We start from the raw sequence: 21,033 nt of genomic DNA on the forward strand, positions 1-21,033 counted from the left end.
ATTGCAAGAAATATCTATCATGCATTCTCTTTCAATGTCAAATCCAAAGTCAGACTAAAACATTGTGTGTGTATTTCTCATGTATTGTGGATTATTTTGTTGGGGATTATCAGATGTTTTTGTTCCTGACTGCCATCATCATCACCTTTTAATGACCCCATAATCCCTTGTGGGGTGGAGTCTGGTAAACTGAATGGGGCTGAGTGATTACTGGCCGGATGCCCTGCTTGTCACCAATTCAGAGTTATATTCAGCAGATATATTCTCATTGTGCCCAGAGAAAGAAATAGCTGTCTTTACCTAGGATCAAACTCATAGCCTTCTGATCGTGAGGTGAGAGCTCCACCTCTAGGCCATCGCACCACTCTTGGTTCCTGATTACCATATCCTTATGTATTCTCAGGTCCCCTTGTAAAACCATCTCAGTGTGCGTTCATTACATCTGAAAACAGCACATGCCACAGCTTAACGAAGTAGAACTTAAACCTATAAAATATCTACTTCAGGGGTGGGTTCTAAAATTTTTTACTACCAGTTCTGTGGGCGTGGCTTATTTTGTGGGCGTGGCTTGAGGATCATATGACAATTATTTAGGATTTAGCAGAGGTACTGGTCTGCCAGGCTTTAACTGCTTGCAGAGCTGTACCGATCTACCCATTTATTTTTTGCAGGCACTGGTCTACTCATTAGTTTTCTTTTAATTCTGATCAGCTGTAGGGCGGCCCTTTGAAGCCCCGTGGCAAGAGTTTAAACAGTTTTTTTCCCTCTAGCCATCAGCTGGGACTCAGGAGGCAGCAATAGATTGGGGGTGGGGCCAAATAAAAGGTAAGAATAACACGGGTGGGTGGGTGGGGTGCGGGGGGGAGCAGAACCGGTTTGGTGACATCATATTGTCACCTCTACCAGCTCGGGAGAACCGGGCCAAACTCACCACTGATCCACTGATCTACTTCAAGGTCACATCAATGACAAATCATCTCAATTTCTTGCAAAACACAACCCATTGTCTCAGTTCAGTCCTCAAAGCATCCTGTACTTGTTTGTTCCTCAAACAAAATATGAATGGCATAAAAAATGGACCCATGACAGTATTCAAAAGAGCCATTATTTTGTTGAATTCTAATTTGCTACTGCCTTTGAATCTTATGTACATGAAAATACAACTGCTGTATGAGATGGAGACCAAAATGATCTGTGAGGCACAAGTGGAGAAAGCCTTCTTCCTCCCAGTAGTTGATGGGATTCTCAGAATGGTAGATATGATTTTGATGTAAGACACAACATTGATAATTAAGGTCCCAAACAAAGAGAATATGGCAGTCACAAAATTAACAAGTTCTAAGAGGCCAGTGTCAACACATGATAGTTTGATTACAAGTCCATTGTCACAAAAGAAATGATTGACGATGTTAGGACCACAAAATGGCATTTGAAAGAAAAGAATGGATGGAACTAGAATTAGTGACAAACCCCCAATCCAACAACAAAGTACCAATAAGGAGCAGATTTCTTCATTCATGATGGTTGGATAGTGAAGAGGGTTACAGATGGCTATGTATCGATCAACAGACATTGTGGCCAGGAGAAGGAACTCAGTGGTTCCAAGAAAAAAGTAGAGGAACATCTGTGTGAAGCAACCAGCTAAAGAGATGCTTTTGCTGCCGGTGGCCATGTTGGCCAGTGTTTTAGGAATGATGGTACTCACATACCCAATCTCTACCCATGCCACATGTCGGAGGAAAAAATACATCGGGCTATACAGTTGGGCGTTCACCAGTGTGATCATAATAATCAACATGTTTCCTATCAATGTTAAAAGATAAATCCCAAGCAGGATGAGAAAAAGGCCAACGGTAAGTTGATGGTTGTTGGTCAGCCCTAACAAGATGAACTCTCTCACTGTGGTGCTGTTTGCCATTCAGTTCATTCCTGAAAATAGAATGAAATGATAAGAGATTACTCCAATTCCATTTTCATTTTCATCGCAAATTTCCAATAAATCCAATTTCACCAGCTTTGATTATTATCAGATAATTAGTCTAAGGCAGTGATGGCTAACCTTTTTGCCATCGCGTTCCAGAAGCGGGGGGACTGCGGGGGGTGGGGGGTCATGCACATGCGTGCCCACACCCATAATTCAATGTCCTCCACACCCTGCACCTCCACGCATGCACATGTAATCCCCTCCACTCACCCCCAGCTTTTGGCACATGATGGTATGGTGGGCCCAGTTGACCCATTTTCTGACCTCCCCAGGCTCCAGAGGCTTTCAAGGAGTCTGGGGAGGGTGAAAACAGCCTTCCCTACCCACCGGAGGCTGGAAACGTCCCATTTCCCGACTTCTGGTGGGACCGGAAGGCCCAAAAATCAGCTGGCCGGCACACGCATGTGAACCTGGAGCTGAGCTAATGCAACGCTCATGTGCCCACAGATATGGCTCCACGTGCCAGCTGTGGCACATGTGCCATAGGTTCACCATCACGGGTCTAAGGGGACAAAGGCAAAGAAGAGGGAGTCAAGCTATTCTACAAAGAACCTGAAGGCAAGACAAGAAGCAACAGATAGCAACTAATCAAGGAGAGAAGCAATCTAGAACTAAGGAGAAATTTCCTGACAGTTAGAACAATTAATCAGTGGAACAACTTGCCTCCAGAAGTTGTGAGTGGTCTAATACTGAAAGTTTTTAAGAAGATGTTGGACAACCTTTTGTCTGAAGTGGCATATTTTATTTTATTTTTATTTTATTTATTTTTAATTTGATTTATATGCCGCCCTTCTCCGGAGACTCAGGGTGGCTGACAATGCGTTAAGCAATAGTATAGGGTTTCCTAGAAGACCTCCAATGTCCCTTCCAACTCTGCTATTCTGTTAATCTCTGATATAATAAGACATTATGGTTTGAATCATATCAAAGTACTTCTAGTCATTAGTGTAAAAGACTCTAAGAAGGCACAGCGTATTCTCACCTGTCCAAGAGCCAAGAGCCTTGGTGGCGCAGCAGACTAAAGTGCTGTTAAGTAGCATCAGTTGCCTGCAATTACTGCAAGCTATTGCTTAACGCATTGTAAGCTACCCTGAGTCTCCGGAGAAGGGCAGCACATAAATCGAACCAATAAATAATTAATTAAATAAATAAATAAATAAATAAATAAATAAATAAATATTTACAGTATACTGTACTTCTATGGGTACGGTATTTAACTATTTTATATTTTAGAATAACAGAGTTGGAACGGATTTTGGAAGTCTTCCAATCCAACCCTCTGCTTAGGCAGGAAACTCTCCACCACATCAGACAAATGGTTATCCAACATCTTCTTAAAAACTTCCAGCACCCATAACTTCTGGAGGCAAGTTGTTCCACTGATTTATTGTTCTAATTGTCCAGAAATTTCTCCTTAGTTTTAGGTTGTTTCTCTCCTTCATTATTTTCCACCCATTGCTTCTTGTCCTGCCGTCTGGTGCTTTGGAGAATAGCTTGACTCCCTCTTCTTTGTGGCAACCCCTGAGATATCGGAACACTGCTATTATGTCTCCCTAGTTCTTCTTTTCATTAAACTATAAATACCCACTTCCAGCAAAAGCTGTTTATATGTTTTAGCCTCCAGTCCCATACATACATACAGTATTGGGAAGCTGTATTGGGAAGCCCAGTATTTGCTCAATACACTCTTCCCAATACACTTTTCCCATCTCACCTGAGAAAGCCATTTTTCTCTTTCAGTCAGAAGAAAGTTCACACAAATCTTTCAACTTTTCATACCGCAATTAATAGAATTATCCTAATGTTAAATAAGATGGCAATTTCAAACACATATATTCCAAACCCTTTTTCATTGTACGGTTATTTGATGTGACACAAGGTAGCATTTCTGAGGGAAAGAAACATTTTACAGTATTGTTGTAAGTTGAATAATGGATGGTGAATATTGAACAGCCTTTTACCTATACTATGCTAAATAGCTATTTTTACTAATCTTGTGTTCCAAATCCTGAAGAAAAGTTGATTCTATCATTCTTCTCAATGGAGCTGCATTCACACAACATACCGTAGTGGCCAAAATTATGGAAACCCTTTGGGAAAAGCGTATTTTCTAAAACTAGCTAATAACACCACTTTTTATTGGAGTAGTGTTAGATCGTGGGAGGCAATGAAGAGGCAGGAGGACGGACAGTAACTTCAGCTCTTTATTTAAGTGAGTATCTTCTGCAAAGGCTTAGCTGGCAGCACTCCATTTTCATTTCATTTCATTTCATTTTATTAAAACTCCCTTTTAAAGGGAGCAGTCCCACCGATTCAGCCACTGACAATGCTTTACCTTTCCCTCCGTTTGAATCCACCAATCAGTGGTGGGCATGTCCAGCTAAACCCAGACCTGAGTGAAGCCTACATCCCTGGCTTCATTTGCTATCTACATATGTAACAAGTAGCATCATAAAATTATATACCAATGGAAAGATAATTTAATCAAGAATGTAATGGAATAATTTTTATGAAGGATTTGCTATTAGAGGAGCATTTACAGTATAAAAACGAAAAGTGAAACACAGAAAAAAATGAGATTTACAAAAATTATCACCATAGAAAAAATGAGATATACCAAAATGATCACCATGTCAGTTAATAGTTAGTTGGGTAAACTTTAGCATGAATTACGGCCTTACAACATCTTTTTTTTTTTTTTTTTAATTTGATTTATATGCCGCCCTTCTCCGGAGACTCAGGGCGGCTTACAATGCTTTAAGCAATAGCCTTCATTCTTTTGTATATTTTATACAAAGTCAGCTTATTGCCCCCACAAACTGGGTCCTCATTTCACCTACCTTAGAAAGGATGGAAGGCTGAGTCAACCTTGAGCCTTGGAGAGATTCGAACCAGCAGAAATTGCAGGCAGCTGTGTTAATAACAGGGTGCACTAAACCCTTGTACTATCAAGGCTCTTGATCTTCCCATGGAGTGAACCAAGTCTTTGAGTTCAGCAGCTGTTATAATGTGAAAGCAAGATGGAATGATTGCTTCAATTAATTGGGTTTTATTTTTGGGTCACTTCTGACTAACAAGTTTATTTAGTCGGCTTCATAGATTTTCAATTGGGTTAAGGTCTGGGCTATTCCCAGGCCATTCCAGCAGTGGAATATGATTATCTTGAAACTAAAAAAAAAAAGTGGTGTTACTAGCCATCAAACCTCAAAAATACACTTTTCCCAAAAGGTTTTCACAATTTTGGTCACTACTGTAATTCATCATAGGGGAATATGCCAGGGGTGAAATCCAGCAGGTTCTAAAGAACCGGTAGCGGAAATTTTGAGTAGTTTGGAGAACCAGAAAATACCACCCCTGGCTGGCCCCAGAGTGGGATGGGAATGGAGATTTTGCAATATCCTTCCCCAGGAGTGGGGAGGGAATGGGGATTTTGCAGTATCCTTCCCCTGCCATGCCCACCAATCCACGCCCACAGAACCGATAGTAAAAAAAAATGAATTTCACCACTGGAATATGCCCTGCAGAATCTCCGTGCCAAGTCTCTATAGATCCTGGTTTACAAGTGTACAGGTTGTGTTTACATGACTGACAAATCTGGAGGATGAGCGTTTTGTCAGAGAGTTCATTAGTCCAAAAATTTCCCTAAATATGTTCTTGTGTTGAATCCATCTCCTCGCTCCATCCTCGTGGCATAATGCTAAGGAAGCGTAAACCAGCACAAAGGTGTCATCATAAAAGTGAACTTGCAAAAAGGCATTCTAGAAACATTTAACAATTAACCAACAAAATGACTAGTCTTCAGATGTTGTGGCTGGTCCATCACTGGAGGCTTTTAGGAAGAGATTGGACAACCACTTGTGGAAAATGGTGTAGAGTTTCCTGCTTGAGAAGGGTTAAGCTAAAAGACCATCAAGGTCCCTTCCAACTCCTATCAATCACTATCTCTGTATTATCTCTGTTACTTTGAATCCCCGTGCAAACCCAAGAAGGGAGGATCATAGAGAAGAATGCAACAAAGTGATGACATTTCTATTGTGTCTATAATGGAGAGACCTAGCTCTCCGGAGACAGTTGTAATGCTCAGAAAGGTGGAAGGAATCAAAAGAATAGAAAGGACAGAAGCAAAGTGGAGAAACTCGGTTACAGCAATGATGAATGAACCATTGGAAAAGTTGAAGGACCAGTTTAAGGACAGATCATCATGGGGAAAAAAATCTGCATGTTCAGTAGGAATAAAAGAAATGATTTGATGACACATAATCAATCTATATTGGAGATCATCCCAATGTGGCAACGCAGATTCCCTCCTCCCATATTTCTTCCTTGTTCGACAATTACCCAAAACAGTGGCCAGAAATGTCAGCTCTCAAAAATTATTCCTCTTCAAATAACACTAAATCATTTTCTGCCAGTGCAGCAGGATAGCTCTTAAACCCAGAGTAACTGCTGACCCATCCAATTACAGTAGTGGCCAAAATTGTGGAAACCTTTTGGGAAAAGTGTATTTTTGAGGTTTGATGTCTAATAACACCACTTTTTTTTTTTTTTTTTTTTTTTTTGGCGTTTCAAAATAATCATATTCTACTGCTGGAATGGCCTGGGAATAGTCCAGACCTTAACCCAATTGAAAAGCTACGGAGACGACTACAGAAAATTGTTAGTCAGAAGCGACCCAGCAATAAAACCCAGTTAATTGAAGCAATCATTCCATCTTGGTTTCACATCATAACAGCTGCAGAAGTAAAAGACTTTGTTCACTCCATGGGGAAGACATTGTAAGGCTGTAATTCATGCTAAGGCTTCCCAACTAAGTATTAACTGACATGGTGATCATTTTTGCATATCTCATTTTTTCTACGTGTCTCCCTTTTCTTCTTTATACTGTAACTGCTATTCTAATAGCAAATCCTTCATAAAATTTCTTGCATTACATTCTTGATTAAGTTATCTTTCCATTGATATATAATTATATGGTACCACTAAAAAAAAAGTGGTGTTATTAACTAATTTTAGAAAATACACTTTTCCCAAAAGGTTTCCACAATTTTGGCCACTATCCTGTTTCCCCCAAAATAAGACATCCCCTGATAATCAATCCAATCGGGCTTTTGAGCGCATGGCAATAAGGCCAAGTGCTTATTTCAGCATTCAAATATATATATATACAGTAAACAAAATTTGGCTTCAGTTTTGTTTCTAAACCAGTCCTAAACATCCTTTACCTAATGTAACAATCTGAAACTTTGCAATCAGTCTCTTGATTTTTGAGAACTGTATTAAAACCCAATATTCTTGAGCCAAGCATTGAAACATTTCCAAAATCCTCCCCATTTCCAATTTACTTTAAAATAGTCATACAAATTTCATGAATTCTATTCTATGTCATTATCTTCTTTCTGCCAGTAAAGCCACCTTCCCAATTGTTAGACAAGGTTGCATGTACTGACAAACCGAAAAGAAGGAGAAATTATCCATCAGAATTTTATTCCTTAATTCCAATTTAGGAAAAGATAATATTCACCATTTAGAGTGCCTTGGAAAGACTCTTGGTTCTCAGGTGTATACCGGACAATTTTTCTGCATGCATGCCTTCCGTATCTTTTTATGGCAATGAACATAGAAGTAACTTCTTATAAGCCACGGAGATAATTATTATTTTGAAACAGATGATGTAAGAGGTATTCAAGATTGGCTTGCAAAGATCCCTCAGGGATTCCTGAAGCAGTGAAGAAATGCATCACAGGGAAATCTGTAATAGGTAGTCTATGTCTGTTTCCTCTATTGATGTCAAACCCAAAGACAGGCAAAATCATTTTGTCCACGTCCCTCCTATATTGTGCTTTATTTTGGCAATACCCCATGCAACTTTAATTGTGGTACCAATAAAGGAGAATATTTGTAGCTCAGGGTTAAAATGAGGGGTCCTTGGCGCTCTCTGAGCTTGCTTGTTTTCCTGCAGAAGTTTCGTTGCCCAAACTAGGTAACATCATCAGTGCTAGTGCAAGAAAACAACTTTAGCTGTGATTTGGTTCTTCCTTTACCCAACTGTTGTGATTTGTAAACCATGATCTAAGGTTTGTTATTTTTGGCAGCATAGAATGCAAATGGTGTTACTGTGTCTTCCCAAAAATACACCCTATCTCAAAATTAAATCCTAGCTTGATTTTTACATGTGTTCCCAATATAAGCCCTATCCCAAAAATAAGACCCCACCCACTCCTGGGTGCACGGGTAAAAATTAAGCTAAGGCGGGGATGGGGAGGTGGAGTTGTCCTATTACTTACCTTCAGACAGATGCAGCCAGGCCTCGCGCACCCCAACACCTGCCTTGCCAGCCCATTTTTTCTGCAGCTGGCAAGGCTTCCCCGAAGGCCTCTGTAGCCGATAAGAGAGCTCCGGATCAATCTAGAGCTCTGTTATCAGCTGCAGAGGCCTTCGGGAAACCTGTGCTGGCCTTGCAGGCTGCAAAAGAAGATGTTCCTGAAGGCCTCTGATAGCAAAAAGGAGGCCAGGGGCTCCTTTTTGCTCCTTTTTGTGCAAGTGAGTTGAGTCAGTGGATAACATACCCCAAAAATAAGACCTGGTGCCTTTTTTGGTGGCAAAAAAAAACCCCAAAACATAAGACAGGGTCTTATTTTTGGGGAAACACAGGTATCTCATTTTGATAGTGATAGATTAATTCCGCCATGCTTTAGCTGCTCAATAGATATATCATTTCAATAGATATATCTATTATATCTAGATATCTAGATATATATTCAATAGATATATCATTTTAACAGAATAGCAAAAAATCCCAAGGTACTTTTTCAAAGGTAACTGGATTTCCTTTGTTTTTCTTCAAAGACATTTTGCTTCTCATCCAAGAAGTGTCTTCAGTTCTTCAGGGCAGAGGTCAAACCTGAGGTTCCTCATGTGTGGGGTGCCACAAGGGTCAGTACTCTTGCCCCTCCTGTATAACATTTATGTGAAGCCGCTGGGTGAGGTCATCCGTGGCTTTGGGGTGAAGTGTCAACTGTATGCCGATGACACGCAGTTGTACATTTCAACCCCAGGCCACCCCAATGATGCCCTTGACGTGATGTGCCATTGTCTGGAGGCCGTGCGGATCTGGATGGGGAGGAACAGGCTCAGACTCATCCCCTCCAAGACTGAGTGGCTGTGGTTTCCGACTTCCCGATATAGCCAGCTAACACCATCATTGGGTATTGGGGATGAGATCTTACCCCCCTCAGAGAGGGCTCGCAACTTGGGCATCCTCCTGGATTCATGGCTGTCTTTAGATGATCATATGATGGCCATGGCCTGGGGGGCTTTTTATCAGGTTTGCCTGATTTCCCAGTTGCGTCCCTTTCTGGATCGGGATGCCTTGCACACAGTCATTCACGCCCTCGTCATTTCCCGTCTGGACTATTGTAATGCTCTTTACATGAGGCTCCCCTTGAGGTGCACCCGGAGGCTCCAACTGGTCCAGAATGCAGCCATGTGAGTGATAATGGGGGCAACTCGTCGCTCCCATGTAACACCCCTCTTGCGCGAGCTGCACTGGCTCCCAGTGGCCTTCCGGGTGCACTTCAAGCTGTTGGTTACCACTTTTAAAGCGCTTCATGGCTTAGGACCTGGTTACCTACAGGATCGCATTCTGCCATTGTCTTCCTCCCACCGACCGACATGCTCCCACAGAGAGGGCCTCCTCAGGTTGCTGTCAGTCAAACAATGTCGACTGGCGACCCCCAGGGGGAGAGCCTTCTCTGTGGGGGCTCCTGCCCTATGGAATGAATTGCCCCCGGACATACAAAGGATCCCCAACCTCCGCGCCTTCCGTCGAGCTCTGAAGACCCTATTATTTCAGCAAGCCGGTCTAATGGGATAAATGATTTTAAATTGGGTTTTAAAAATGGTTTAAAATGGTTTTAATTGGAAGTTTTAATTTTAGCCAAAGATTGAATTGTTTTAATATGTTTTTTAAATTTTGTCTGTATGTTGCTTTATCATGGCTGTTCACCGCCCTGAGTCCTTCAGGAGAAGGGCGGTATACAAATACAATAAAAACTAAAAAAAACCTAAAAAAAAACTTGGATGAGAAGCGAAACATCTTTGAGGAAAAACAAAGAAAATCCAGTTGGCCTTTGAAAAAGCACCTTTGGGACAACCATAACCTGGATGACTGAGAATCCAGACATTTAGCAATAACAGAGTTACAGAATAACAAAAGAGTTGGAAGTGACCTTGGAGGACTTCCAGTCCAGCCCCCTAGGCAGGAAACCCTGTACCATTTCAGACAAATAGTTGTCCAATCTCTTCTTAATATAAAAACTAGGATTTGATTTGATTGGAAGTGTCCCAGTGTTGTTTATCAGATGAGCAGTCAATCCATGTTTTAAATAAGTGGGCTGGGTTTTTAATCACACCAAATCAATTTTTTATTTAAATGCCAATTTCCCTCTTGACCATTCATGATTCCCAATCTCTCCACCCACTTCTTTTATCCCATCCACCTACTGTATGTAACAGATGGTCCTTTTCCTAGAGAGTTAAGCAGGGAACTGATCTCCTAGGAAGCACAGGGACACTCCTATTATGAGGGGCAGGATTGGAGAAATAGTGAAAAGTAATGCTGTGTTGAACTATGGATGGCGTATGATCCACCTAGAATTTTACAACATATATATGTTTTGTGTACAGTATATACTCTGTGTGTGTGTGTGTGTAGAATAGAATAGAATAGAATAGAATAGAATAGAATAGAATAGAATAGAATAGAATAGAATAGAATAGAATAGAATAGAATAGAATAGAATAGGAATCTGGAAGCAGTGGTGGGTTTCTACCGTTTCTACCCAGTTCGTGCGAACCGGTAGCGGCGATAGCAGGTGGCTCTGCCCTCCTGCCCAGACATCATCACAGATGCTCTGCGCATGCGCAGAGGTGGTGCACATTTGTGAACCGGTAGCAAAGGTAAGTGAATCCCACTACCAGCTGGAAGGGACCTTGGAGTCTTCTAGTCCAGCCCCCTGCTTAAGCAGGAGAACCTATACAATCTCAGACAAGTGATTGTCCAGTCTCTTTTTAAAAACCTCCAGTGATGGAGCGTAGGTAGTTAAAATCTATAGGTAGTTAAAAAAAAAAATAAAAGACCCAAACTGGTGTAGGGGTTAAGTCACCAAGCTAGAAGCTGAAAGATGGTGAGTTCATGTCTGGCCTTTGGAAGGAAGTTGGGTGGGTGACCTTCAGCCTATCACTCTCTCTCTCTCTCTCTCTCAACTTTCAGAAGAAGGCAAGGGTAAAACACTTCTGTTTCTGATGTTTGAAAAAAACTTCATGAAATTTTCATGATCTCTCTGTGCTATTATCTTATATTTTCCTGTTAGTCAGAGCCATTTTTCTAGATTGTGAAATTGTGAAATGATTTTGCTTATAAATCGGAGGCAAAGCAAATGCATTACCCTTTAATTCAATGTTTGGGAAGCATAATTTGGGAAGCAGACAAGTTCCTCAAAGAACAATTTTATTGGAGATATCATATTGGCACAAACTGGCCAATATGAATGTTAACAGCAGTCAGAATTGAATTTGCACAACATTGGAAATGTGTGGAGATCCCTACAGAAGATAATAATAATAATAATAATAATAATAATAATAATAATAATAATAATAATAATAATAATAATAATAATATACTAGAATGTGCAGAAATGGATAGATTAACACTTGAAATTAAAGAGAAGCAAAATACGGAATACTTTGAAACATGGGATTTGTTTTATCAATGGTTAACCCAGATTGAATGATTACATCCCGAAAAGTGAAGAACCAATGATTAAGGAAATAAATAAAGGCGGCCTTTTAAAGACAACTAAAACAAAAGCTTAATATAAGAAAGAAGTAACTGAGCAGTGAGCTGAAAATTGGAAAAGCAAAGCTCTGCATGGCCAATACTTGAAAAGTATTGAAGGCAAAGCTGACCAGAAACTAACTTGGAACTGGTTAAGATCAGGAGTATTGAAAAAAGAAACAGAAAGTTTTATTTTGGCAGCTCAAGAACAAGCCCTAGCCACAAACTGCATGAAATGCAAAAATTCAACGTTACCAACAACAGCAAATACCGCCTCTGTAATGAGAAAGATGAGACAGTCGACCACCTGATCAGTGGGTGCAGCAAAATTTCACAAACTGACTACCTACAACGCCATGACCGTGTTGCTAAGATCATTCACTGGAAATTGTGCCAGAAGTTTGGATTTGACTTCAGCAAAAACCACTGGGAACATCAGGTTGAGAAAGTGTTAGAGAATGAGAAACTCAAGATCTTGTGGGACTTTAGGATTCAGACTGACAGGCACTTGGTCCACAACACACTTGACATAACAATAGCTGAAAAGAAAAAAGTATGGTTCATTGACATTGCAATACCTGGTGATGCACAGATTGAAGATAAGCAGCAAGAAAAAATCACAAAGTACCAGGACTTGCAAATTGAAGTTGAGCAACTGTGGAAAAAGAAATCGTGTGTTGTCCCGATTGTAATTGGAGCCCTTGGAGCAATACCCAAAGGGATATCCCGCTATTTAAAAATTCTAAATTTACCGGACTTGAACATTTTGACTCTACAATAAACCACCTTACTTGGAACAGCTTATATCCTCCGACGATACCTTAACAGTTCCTAGGTCCTTGGTTAGGGCTCGAGCTGCTGAGCTATTAACCAGCCTCAAAGGCTGTGAATCTCACTAAAGATTAACCAATAAATAATAATAATATACTGGAATGTGTAGAAACGAATAGATTAACACTTGAAATTAAAGAGAAGCAAGATACGGAATACTTTGAAATATGGGATTTGTTTTATCAATGGTTAACTAACAGAAACAGAAGTTAGAACATTTAAAAGTGTAAGAGAAGGATTAATTTTACTATGAGGGCTTATTACGATATGTTTGTTATTGATATGAATTAGTATTAATGATTAATAAGTATCAATATTATGACGTGAAAACATTGTTATTATATGACCACTACTAATGAACATTATTACTGGTATTATGATGATGGTGATCTTTGCTCAAATTGACTGTAACCAGATAACACACTGTTTATATAGACATTGAAACTGTTGCTCTTTCTATATATTGCAAAAGTTTAAAAAAAAAATTAAAAAGAAAAAAGAAAACCGACTCTGAAAGTTCCCGTGGTTTTCACCTGATTAAAAAGTAAAAATTCCCCGTTTCCCCAAACAATCAGTCACATTGTCCAATCAACGTGCTGGCTGGTTGCATGGTAACTGGACTCCTCCTCACTATAGCCACTTATTGAAATGTCCTTGGTTCCCACAGGAAACTTTTGTTTTGGCTACAAACCCCCATCTAACTATGTTCCAGGGGTGAAATGCTACCGGTTCGGACCTGTTCTGCCGTCCAAGTAGGGAAACTTTTGACTGGTTCGGAGAACTGGTAGGGATCATTTTGATTGGCTCCACCCACCTCGCCTCCCCTTCCGCTCACTTCTCCTATATTCTGTTGTTTATTAGCTCAACTGATTCGTGCGGCAAAGCGATTGCCGCCTTAGCTGAGCTGAATCCTAGTCTCATTTGCCCTCAGCTAGAATAATAAAGGGACACTTTCTACTGCTTTTTCTCCTCCCCTCCCAACCCCAAGCAGGGAAAGGAATACTAGCTTTAATGAAATGTCTGGCCGTTCAACCAAGAGCAATTATCACCTCCTTAAAATGTTGCAAAATTGCAAACCACCTTGGACAAAGCATGTGCACCATTTCCTCCTCTCAGTGGTCCATGAAAGTGCATCTATAGCATGTAGATAATAAAGTTGAAAAAAGGTGAACAACATTTTTACAGAACTATAGATATGTTGATGCTGGGTGTGACAAGGAATGGCTGGGAGGGGAGGGGCCAGAGGAGGCACCCCTTGACGTGAGTGACATTGAGTTGGCCACGCCCACCCGATCACATGACCACCAAGTCACGCCCACCAAGCCACGCTGACAGAACCGGTAGGGAAAATTTTTAGATTTCACTACTGCTATGTTCCTCCTCTCTATCCCTTCTTCACACTGTGGCAACCCTGAAGCCTTCAAAATGGCCTCAGCCAGGTTTGCTTCAGAGTTTAGTTTAGTTTAGTTTAGTTTAGTTTAGTTTAGTTTAGTTTAGTTTAGTTTAGTTTAGTTTAGTTTAGTTTAGTTTAGTTTAGTTTATTAAATTTTTATATCGCCCTTCTCCCAGGGGGACTCAGGGCGGTGTACAGCTAAGATAAAACCAACAATACAAAAGTTAAAATCAATTTAAAATTATTAAATAGTTTGGCCGATCGTCTAAGAGTTGACAATGCGATCATTACATCTGAAAACAGCACAATGCCATAACATGTAGAAGTTAAACCTGAATATCAACTTCAAAGTCCCATCAATGACAAATCATCTCAATTTCTTGCAAAACACAACCCATTGTACATGAAAATGCAGCTCCCGTAGGTGATGAAAACCACCACAATGTGAGACACACAAGTGGAGAAAGCTTTTTGCCTGCCCGCCTCAGAAGGGATGTGCAGGACAGCCGCAATGATTTTAATGTAGGAAATGATTGTGATGGCAAGAGTCTCCAGCACAGTAAAGGTGGCCATGAGAAAATCCATCAGTTCCAGAAATTGGGTGTCGGTGCAGGCCAGCTTGATCAGTGGCATGTTGTCGCAGAAGAAGTGATTGATGACATTTGGACCGCAGAAGGGCAGACAAAATAACAGAATCAGAATTTCCTGTATTCATAATCATGTTTATACTTATATCTGTTATCTTATTTATTTATTTATTTATTTATTTATTTTATTTATTTATTTTATATCCAATTTATATACCGCCCTTCTCCCTGAGGACTCAGGGCGGTGTACAGCTGAATAAAAACATAAATTACAAACATTAAAATTGTATTAAAAGAACATATATAAATTTGGCCCCGTAGTTTAAGAACAATAACAAACCCATTTAAAACATTTAAAAATTAAGAAAAAAAAGTTAAGCCAGCCCGGCTTGCTGAAAAAAAGAGGGTTTTAAGGGCACGGCGGAAGGCACCGAGGTCTTGGATCTTATATATGCTTGACAAAAATAAATAAATAAAGATAAATAAAGATGGGAGGTCGCTACTGACGACCTCCCATCGACCTGTGCGCTCCCACAGAGAGGGCCTCCTCGGGGTGCCATCAGCCAAACAGTGTAGGCTGGTGACCCCCAGGGGGAGGGCCTTCTCTGTGGGGACACCTACCCTCTGGAATCAGCTGCCCCCAGAGATAAGGAGAATCCAAGACCTCAGTGCCTTCCGTCGTGCCCTTAAAACCCATTTTTTCAAGCAAGCCGGGCTGGCTTAAGAAGAAATTTTTAAATGTTTTAATTGGTAGTGAGTTTTAATTGGGCCAAATTTATATATCTTTTAATTGTTTTTTAATATCTGTACTGCATGTTTTTTTAATTCTGGCTGTACACCGCCCTGATTCCTCAGGGAGAAGGGCGGTATAGAAATTCAAAAAGAAAGAAAGAAAGAAAGAAAGAAAGAAAGAAAGAAAGAAAGAAAGAAAGAAAGAAAGAAAGAAAGAAAGAAAGAAAGAAAGAAAGAAGCTATGTAAATAAAAATAAAGAACTGTAGAATAGAATAACAGAGTTGGAAGGGACCTTGGAGGTCTTCTAGTCCAACCTCCTGCTTAGGCAGGAAACTCTATATCATTTCAGGCAAATGGTTGTCCAATCTCTTCTTAAAAACATCCAGTGTTGGAGCATTCACAACTACTGAGGCAAGTTGTTCCACTGATTAACTGTCCTAACAATCAGGAAATTTCTCCTTAGTTCTAGGTTGCTTCTCTCCTTGATTAGTTTCCACCCATTGCTTCTTGTCCTGCCCTCAGGTGCTTTGGAGAGTAGCTTGACTCCCTCTTCTTTGTGGCAGCCCCTGAGATATTGGAACACTGCTATCATGTCACCCCAGTCCTTCTTTTCATCAGACTAGACATATCCAATTCCAGCAACCATTCTTTACATGTTTTAGCCTCCAATCCCCTAATCATCTTTGTTGCTGTTCTCTGCACTCTTTCTATTGGACTGTGTTGTGTAGGATGCACATATAGGACCAGTTTATGACATTTATTTAAGCAGAACAAAGCAATGGCAGGAATTGGAGGCTGTAGATTCTGCTTCAGAAGAAGATTAGAGCTTTGAGGTTGCCTTAGATGAAGACATTTGACCTAGCAGGTCATATAGTATGCAACCAGGTGTCTTTTGTCAACTCACAACAGACAGTGGGGCCATTGTCTCTTTCCATTATTCTTCACCAGCAACCCGTACTTCAGGAATCCACCTTTTGATATCTATCAGATGTCTCAGTCCCTAATTACCATTTATTATTTATTGTTAGTTCAATTTAGGGCGGCTTACAATGCATTTAAAAAACCATTATAAAAACATTTAAAAATTAAAACATTAAAACCCATTCACACCATTCATGGCCGGATCTCATAAGATCGCAACAGCGAGCTCAATGGCCCCAGGCCTGCCGAAAAAGCCAGGTCTTCATCACTTTTCGGAAGGCCAATAGGGTGGGGATGGTCCGGACCTCAGGAGGTAACTGGTTCCAGAGAGCTGGGGCAGCCACAGAGAAGGCCCTCCTCCATGGGCCCGCCAGCTGGCCATTGTTTAGCTGACGGGACCCAGAGGAGACCAACTCTGTGGGATCTTACCGGTCGCTGGGAGCTATGTGGTAGAAGACGGTCTCGAAGATACATGTCCATTATGTATTCTCAAGTCCATTTCTAAAATTATCTCAGTGGGGATCATTACATCCAAGAGCAGCACAGAGGATAGCTGAACAAAGCATTCTAAGAAGTTCAATTTGAACACTTGCTACAGAACCATGTCCATAGCCAATCACCTCAATTTCTTGTAAAACCCAATCCATTGTCTCAGTTCAGTCCTCAAAGCATCTTGCACTTGTTTGTTCCTCAAACAGTATATGATGGGGACCAGAAGAGGACTAACAACTGTATTCAGAAGAGCCACCATTTTGTTGTATTCTAATCCGCTGGTGCCTTTTGGCTTGATGTACATGAAAATGCAACTGCTATAACCGATGGTAACCACGGTCATGTGAGAAGCACATGTGGAGAAGGTTTTCTTCCTCCCTGTAGCGGATGGGATGCGCAGAATGGTGGAAATGATTTTGACGTAAGACACAATGTTGACACTTAAGGTCCCAAGCAGAGAGAATATGGCAGCCACAAAATGAATCATTTCGAGGAAGCTGGTGTCAACACATGCCAGTTTCATTAGGGGTCCATTGTCACAAAAGAAATGATTCATGATGTTAGGACCACAAAACTGCATCAGAAATAAAGGAATGCATACAACTAGAATTAGTGATACTCCCCCAACCCAACAACAAAGTACCAATAATGAGCAGATTTGTTCATTCATGATGGTTGGGTAATGAAGAGGATTACAGATGGCTATGTATCGATCAACAGACATTACGGCCACGAGAAGGAACTCCGTGGTACCCAGGACCAAATAAAGAAATAGTTGTATGAAGCAACCCGCTAAAGAGATGCTCTTGGTGCCAGTGGCTATGTTGGCTAGTGTTTTAGGAATGGTGGTACTTATATACCCAATATCTACCCATGCCACATGTCGGAGGAAGAAATACATTGGGCTACAAAGCTCTGCGTTCAGCATTGTGATAATAATAATCAACATGTTTCCTATTAACGTCAAAAGATAAATCCCAAGCAGGACGAGAAAGAGGCCAACTTGAAACTGAAGGTTGTCCGTCAGCCCTAGCAGTATGAATTCCTGTATTAAAGTCCCGTTTGCCATTAGTTCGTTCCTAAAAATAGAGTGGAAAAAAATTAATCTCCAAAACCTAATTTTTCTTTTAATGACTTATTCGAAAGGGACATCATTTCATCGGTTTTCATTGTTAATATTAAAATCAAAAAAACAAAAAAACAAAAACAAAACCCTGATGATTTAAATAAGAGCAAGATAGTTTTTATATATTTATTTATGGATTTTATTATATTTATATCTTATTCCACATTTGAACTATGGTGCTGGAGAAGACTCCTGTTCTCCCTTGGACTGCAAGGCGATCAAACCGGTCAGTCCTAGAGGAGAACAACTCTGACTGCTCTTTAGAAAGCCAGATCCTGAAGATGAGACTCAAATACTTTGGCCACCTAATGAGAAGGAAGGACTCACTGGAGAAGAGCCTAATGCTGGGAAAGACGGAGGGCAAAAGAAGAAGGGGACGGCAGAGAACGAGGTGACTGGATGGAGTCACTGAAGCAGCAGATATGAGCTTAAATGGTCTCCCGGGGATGGTAGAGGACAGGAAGGCCTGGAAGAATGTTGTCCATGGGGTCGTGATGGGTTGGACATGACTTTGCAACTAACAACCACATTGGGTAATTCTTTCATCAGCTGTACATCCAACTTGCAGTTAATGGGCCTGGTGGCTCAGCAGACTGATAGCATTGTGATTAACACCAGCTGTCTGCAATTACTGTAAGTTCGAATCTCACCAGGCTCAAGGTTGACTCAGCCTTCCATCCTTTCTAAGGTAGGTAAATTGAGGACCCAGTTTGTGGGGGCAATAAGCTGACTTTGTTTAAATATACAAAAGTATGAAGGCTATTGCTTAACGCATTGTAAGCCGCCCTGAGTCTCCGGAGAAGGGCGGCATATAAATCAAATTAAAAAAAAAAACACTAAAAGAGAAATATCTGGTTTTTAACTGTCCCAAAGGCGCTTTTTCAAAAGGCAACTAGACTGTTTTTTTCTTGAGGAGGAAGAAGTTTTTCTTCTCATCCAAGAAGTTTCATCAGTTGTGATGGAGAATCTCCATAGACATCCAGTTTTTAACCTATCCAAAACAATTAACTCTTGTCAAGCAAAGATGAACTGGGAATGTCTAGTTTGATGAAAAGAAGGACTAAGGGAGACATGATAGCAGTGTTCCAATATCTGTTATTCTATTCAGAGAAGAATAAAATTCTTCTAAGAATAGACTATCTATTCTAATGGAAAGAAGGACTAGGGAAGACATGATAGCAGTGTTCCAATATTTGTGGGGCACCTACAAAGACGAGGGGGTCAAACTATTTTCCAAAGCACCAAAAAGCAAGACGAGAAGCAATGGATGGAAACTAATCAAGGAGAGAAGCTACCTAAAACTAAGGAGAAATTTCCTGACGGTGAGAATAATCAACAGAGGAACGGCTTCAGAAGTTGTGGATACTTTATCACTGGAGGCTTTCAAGAAAATATAGGGTCTCCTGCTCGAACAGGGGGTTAGACTCCAAGACCTCCAAGGTCCCTTCCAACTCTATTATTCTTTGTTCTATGAACTGGGTTTAATTTATGTTTGCTAATAAACCAGCCTCAAACATTATACATTAGAAATTATCTGATTTAATCTACCTCTTTTGAACTCTGCAAACCATTTCCTAGTTTCAGAGAGCAATATTACAGCTAACCCACTCTCGAGAACTAAACATTTTTAAAAATTGTAAAAATACTCACCCCTTGCAAACTGCACTAAGAATTATTCACAAATTTTTCAAGATCTTTGTGGAATTCATCCTCAGGTTCATACTGGTAAAATCAATATTCTAGATTATTAGGGTATGTTTCATGCAAATCAGAGGCAAAACAACAATATCTACCAAACTTTTATTCCCAAACATTTTAACACGTATTAAAATGATCACTTCAAAACTTTACTTAAAATTCAAAACATCAAATATATTATAATAATATGTAAAATATTAAATTACATTTTACTTTGCTGTCGTGTGTATTTTTTATTTGACTGTGCAGCTTTGATCAATTTTTTTTTTTTTTTTAATTTGATTTATATGCCGCCCTTCTCCGAAGACTCAGGGCGGCTTACAATGTGCTCAGCAATAGCCTTCATCCTTTTGTATATTTATACAAAGTCAGCTTATTGCCCCCACAACTGGGTCCTCATTTCACCTACCTTAGAAAGGATGGAAGGCTGAGTCAACCTTGAGCCTTGGCGAGATTCGAACCCTGCAGTAATTGCAGGCAGCTGGTCTTAATAAGCTTAATAACAGGGTGCTTTAAACCCCTGTACCACCAAGGCTCAATTCTTTGTGTTTAAGAAATAATTCTTTAATTTCAGTACAACATTGAGAAATATTAAAAAATATACAATCATAAAGCTTTTGAATAAAAAAAATGTCCATTGTGAAAAAAAATAGTGAACATAATGTGAAAAAAGCGGACTGTCTGCTCAATTAGTGGACACCTGGCAACCTTAAATTTATTTTTGCCAGGCAGTATTTTTACCACTTAACAATATACATAAAACATATTCAGGATGTCCCAAAGGTGATATTGTTTTCCCCCCCCTCTTGAAAAGGCACTTTTGGGACAACGATGACTTGGATGACTGAGAATCTCCACAGATATAACATATTTAGAAAATTTTCATGATCTCTCTCTGCTATTATCTTATCTTTTTCTGTTAGTCACAGCCTTTTTTCTAGATTGTGAAATTGTGCTGATTTTGCTTATAAATGGGAGGCGAAGCAAATGCATCTGTTAAAACATTACCCCTTAATTCAATGTTTGGGAAGCATAATTTTCTCCATTCTCAGTGCTTTGGAAGAAATGCCTTGTCTTCTTGGCTCATGGATGTATCCTCGGTGCAGTTTTGCTGCCTCCTTCTATATCTTTTCTGAGCAATGATCATGGAAGCCACCTCTTATAAGCAATAGAAACCTAGTTACTGTTTTGAAGCATAATAATGTACAGTATATATTCCAGACTAAGTGGGAAGATCCCACAGGGACTTCTCAAGGAGCAAAGAAGCCTATTGTGAATTGCAAGAAATATCTATCAGGCATTCTCTATCTGCTTCCTCAAACCCACATACCAAATTCCTATCTTTCACTGCTTGTGCAGCCTCTACTTTGAGTCCTGAAAGTAGTAATCCTACAGATGTTCCTATGATTTATTGGTCTATCTGTCTGCTC

At 40.2% G+C, this 21,033-nt stretch overlaps 1 protein-coding gene and 1 pseudogene across 1 annotated transcript; both read right to left on the reverse strand.

The window, feature by feature from the left end:
* Positions 1 to 973: 973 nt before the first annotated feature.
* On the reverse strand, positions 974 to 1,927 carry LOC139324680 (olfactory receptor 6E1-like; annotated as a pseudogene).
* A 14,976-nt stretch (positions 1,928 to 16,903) lies between these two features.
* LOC139324665 (olfactory receptor 6E1-like) lies at positions 16,904 to 17,848 on the reverse strand. Its single transcript, XM_070954397.1, has one exon. It carries the CDS (start codon positions 17,846 to 17,848, stop codon positions 16,904 to 16,906), a length of 945 nt encoding a protein of 314 aa, XP_070810498.1.
* Between the last annotated feature and the right edge of the window lie 3,185 nt (positions 17,849 to 21,033).

This window comes from Pituophis catenifer, unplaced genomic scaffold (assembly GCF_029215685.1).
Source record: "Pituophis catenifer annectens isolate HBS135680 unplaced genomic scaffold, rPitCat1.0.hap2 SCAF_15, whole genome shotgun sequence".
NCBI classification, from domain to species: domain Eukaryota; kingdom Metazoa; phylum Chordata; class Lepidosauria; order Squamata; family Colubridae; genus Pituophis; species Pituophis catenifer.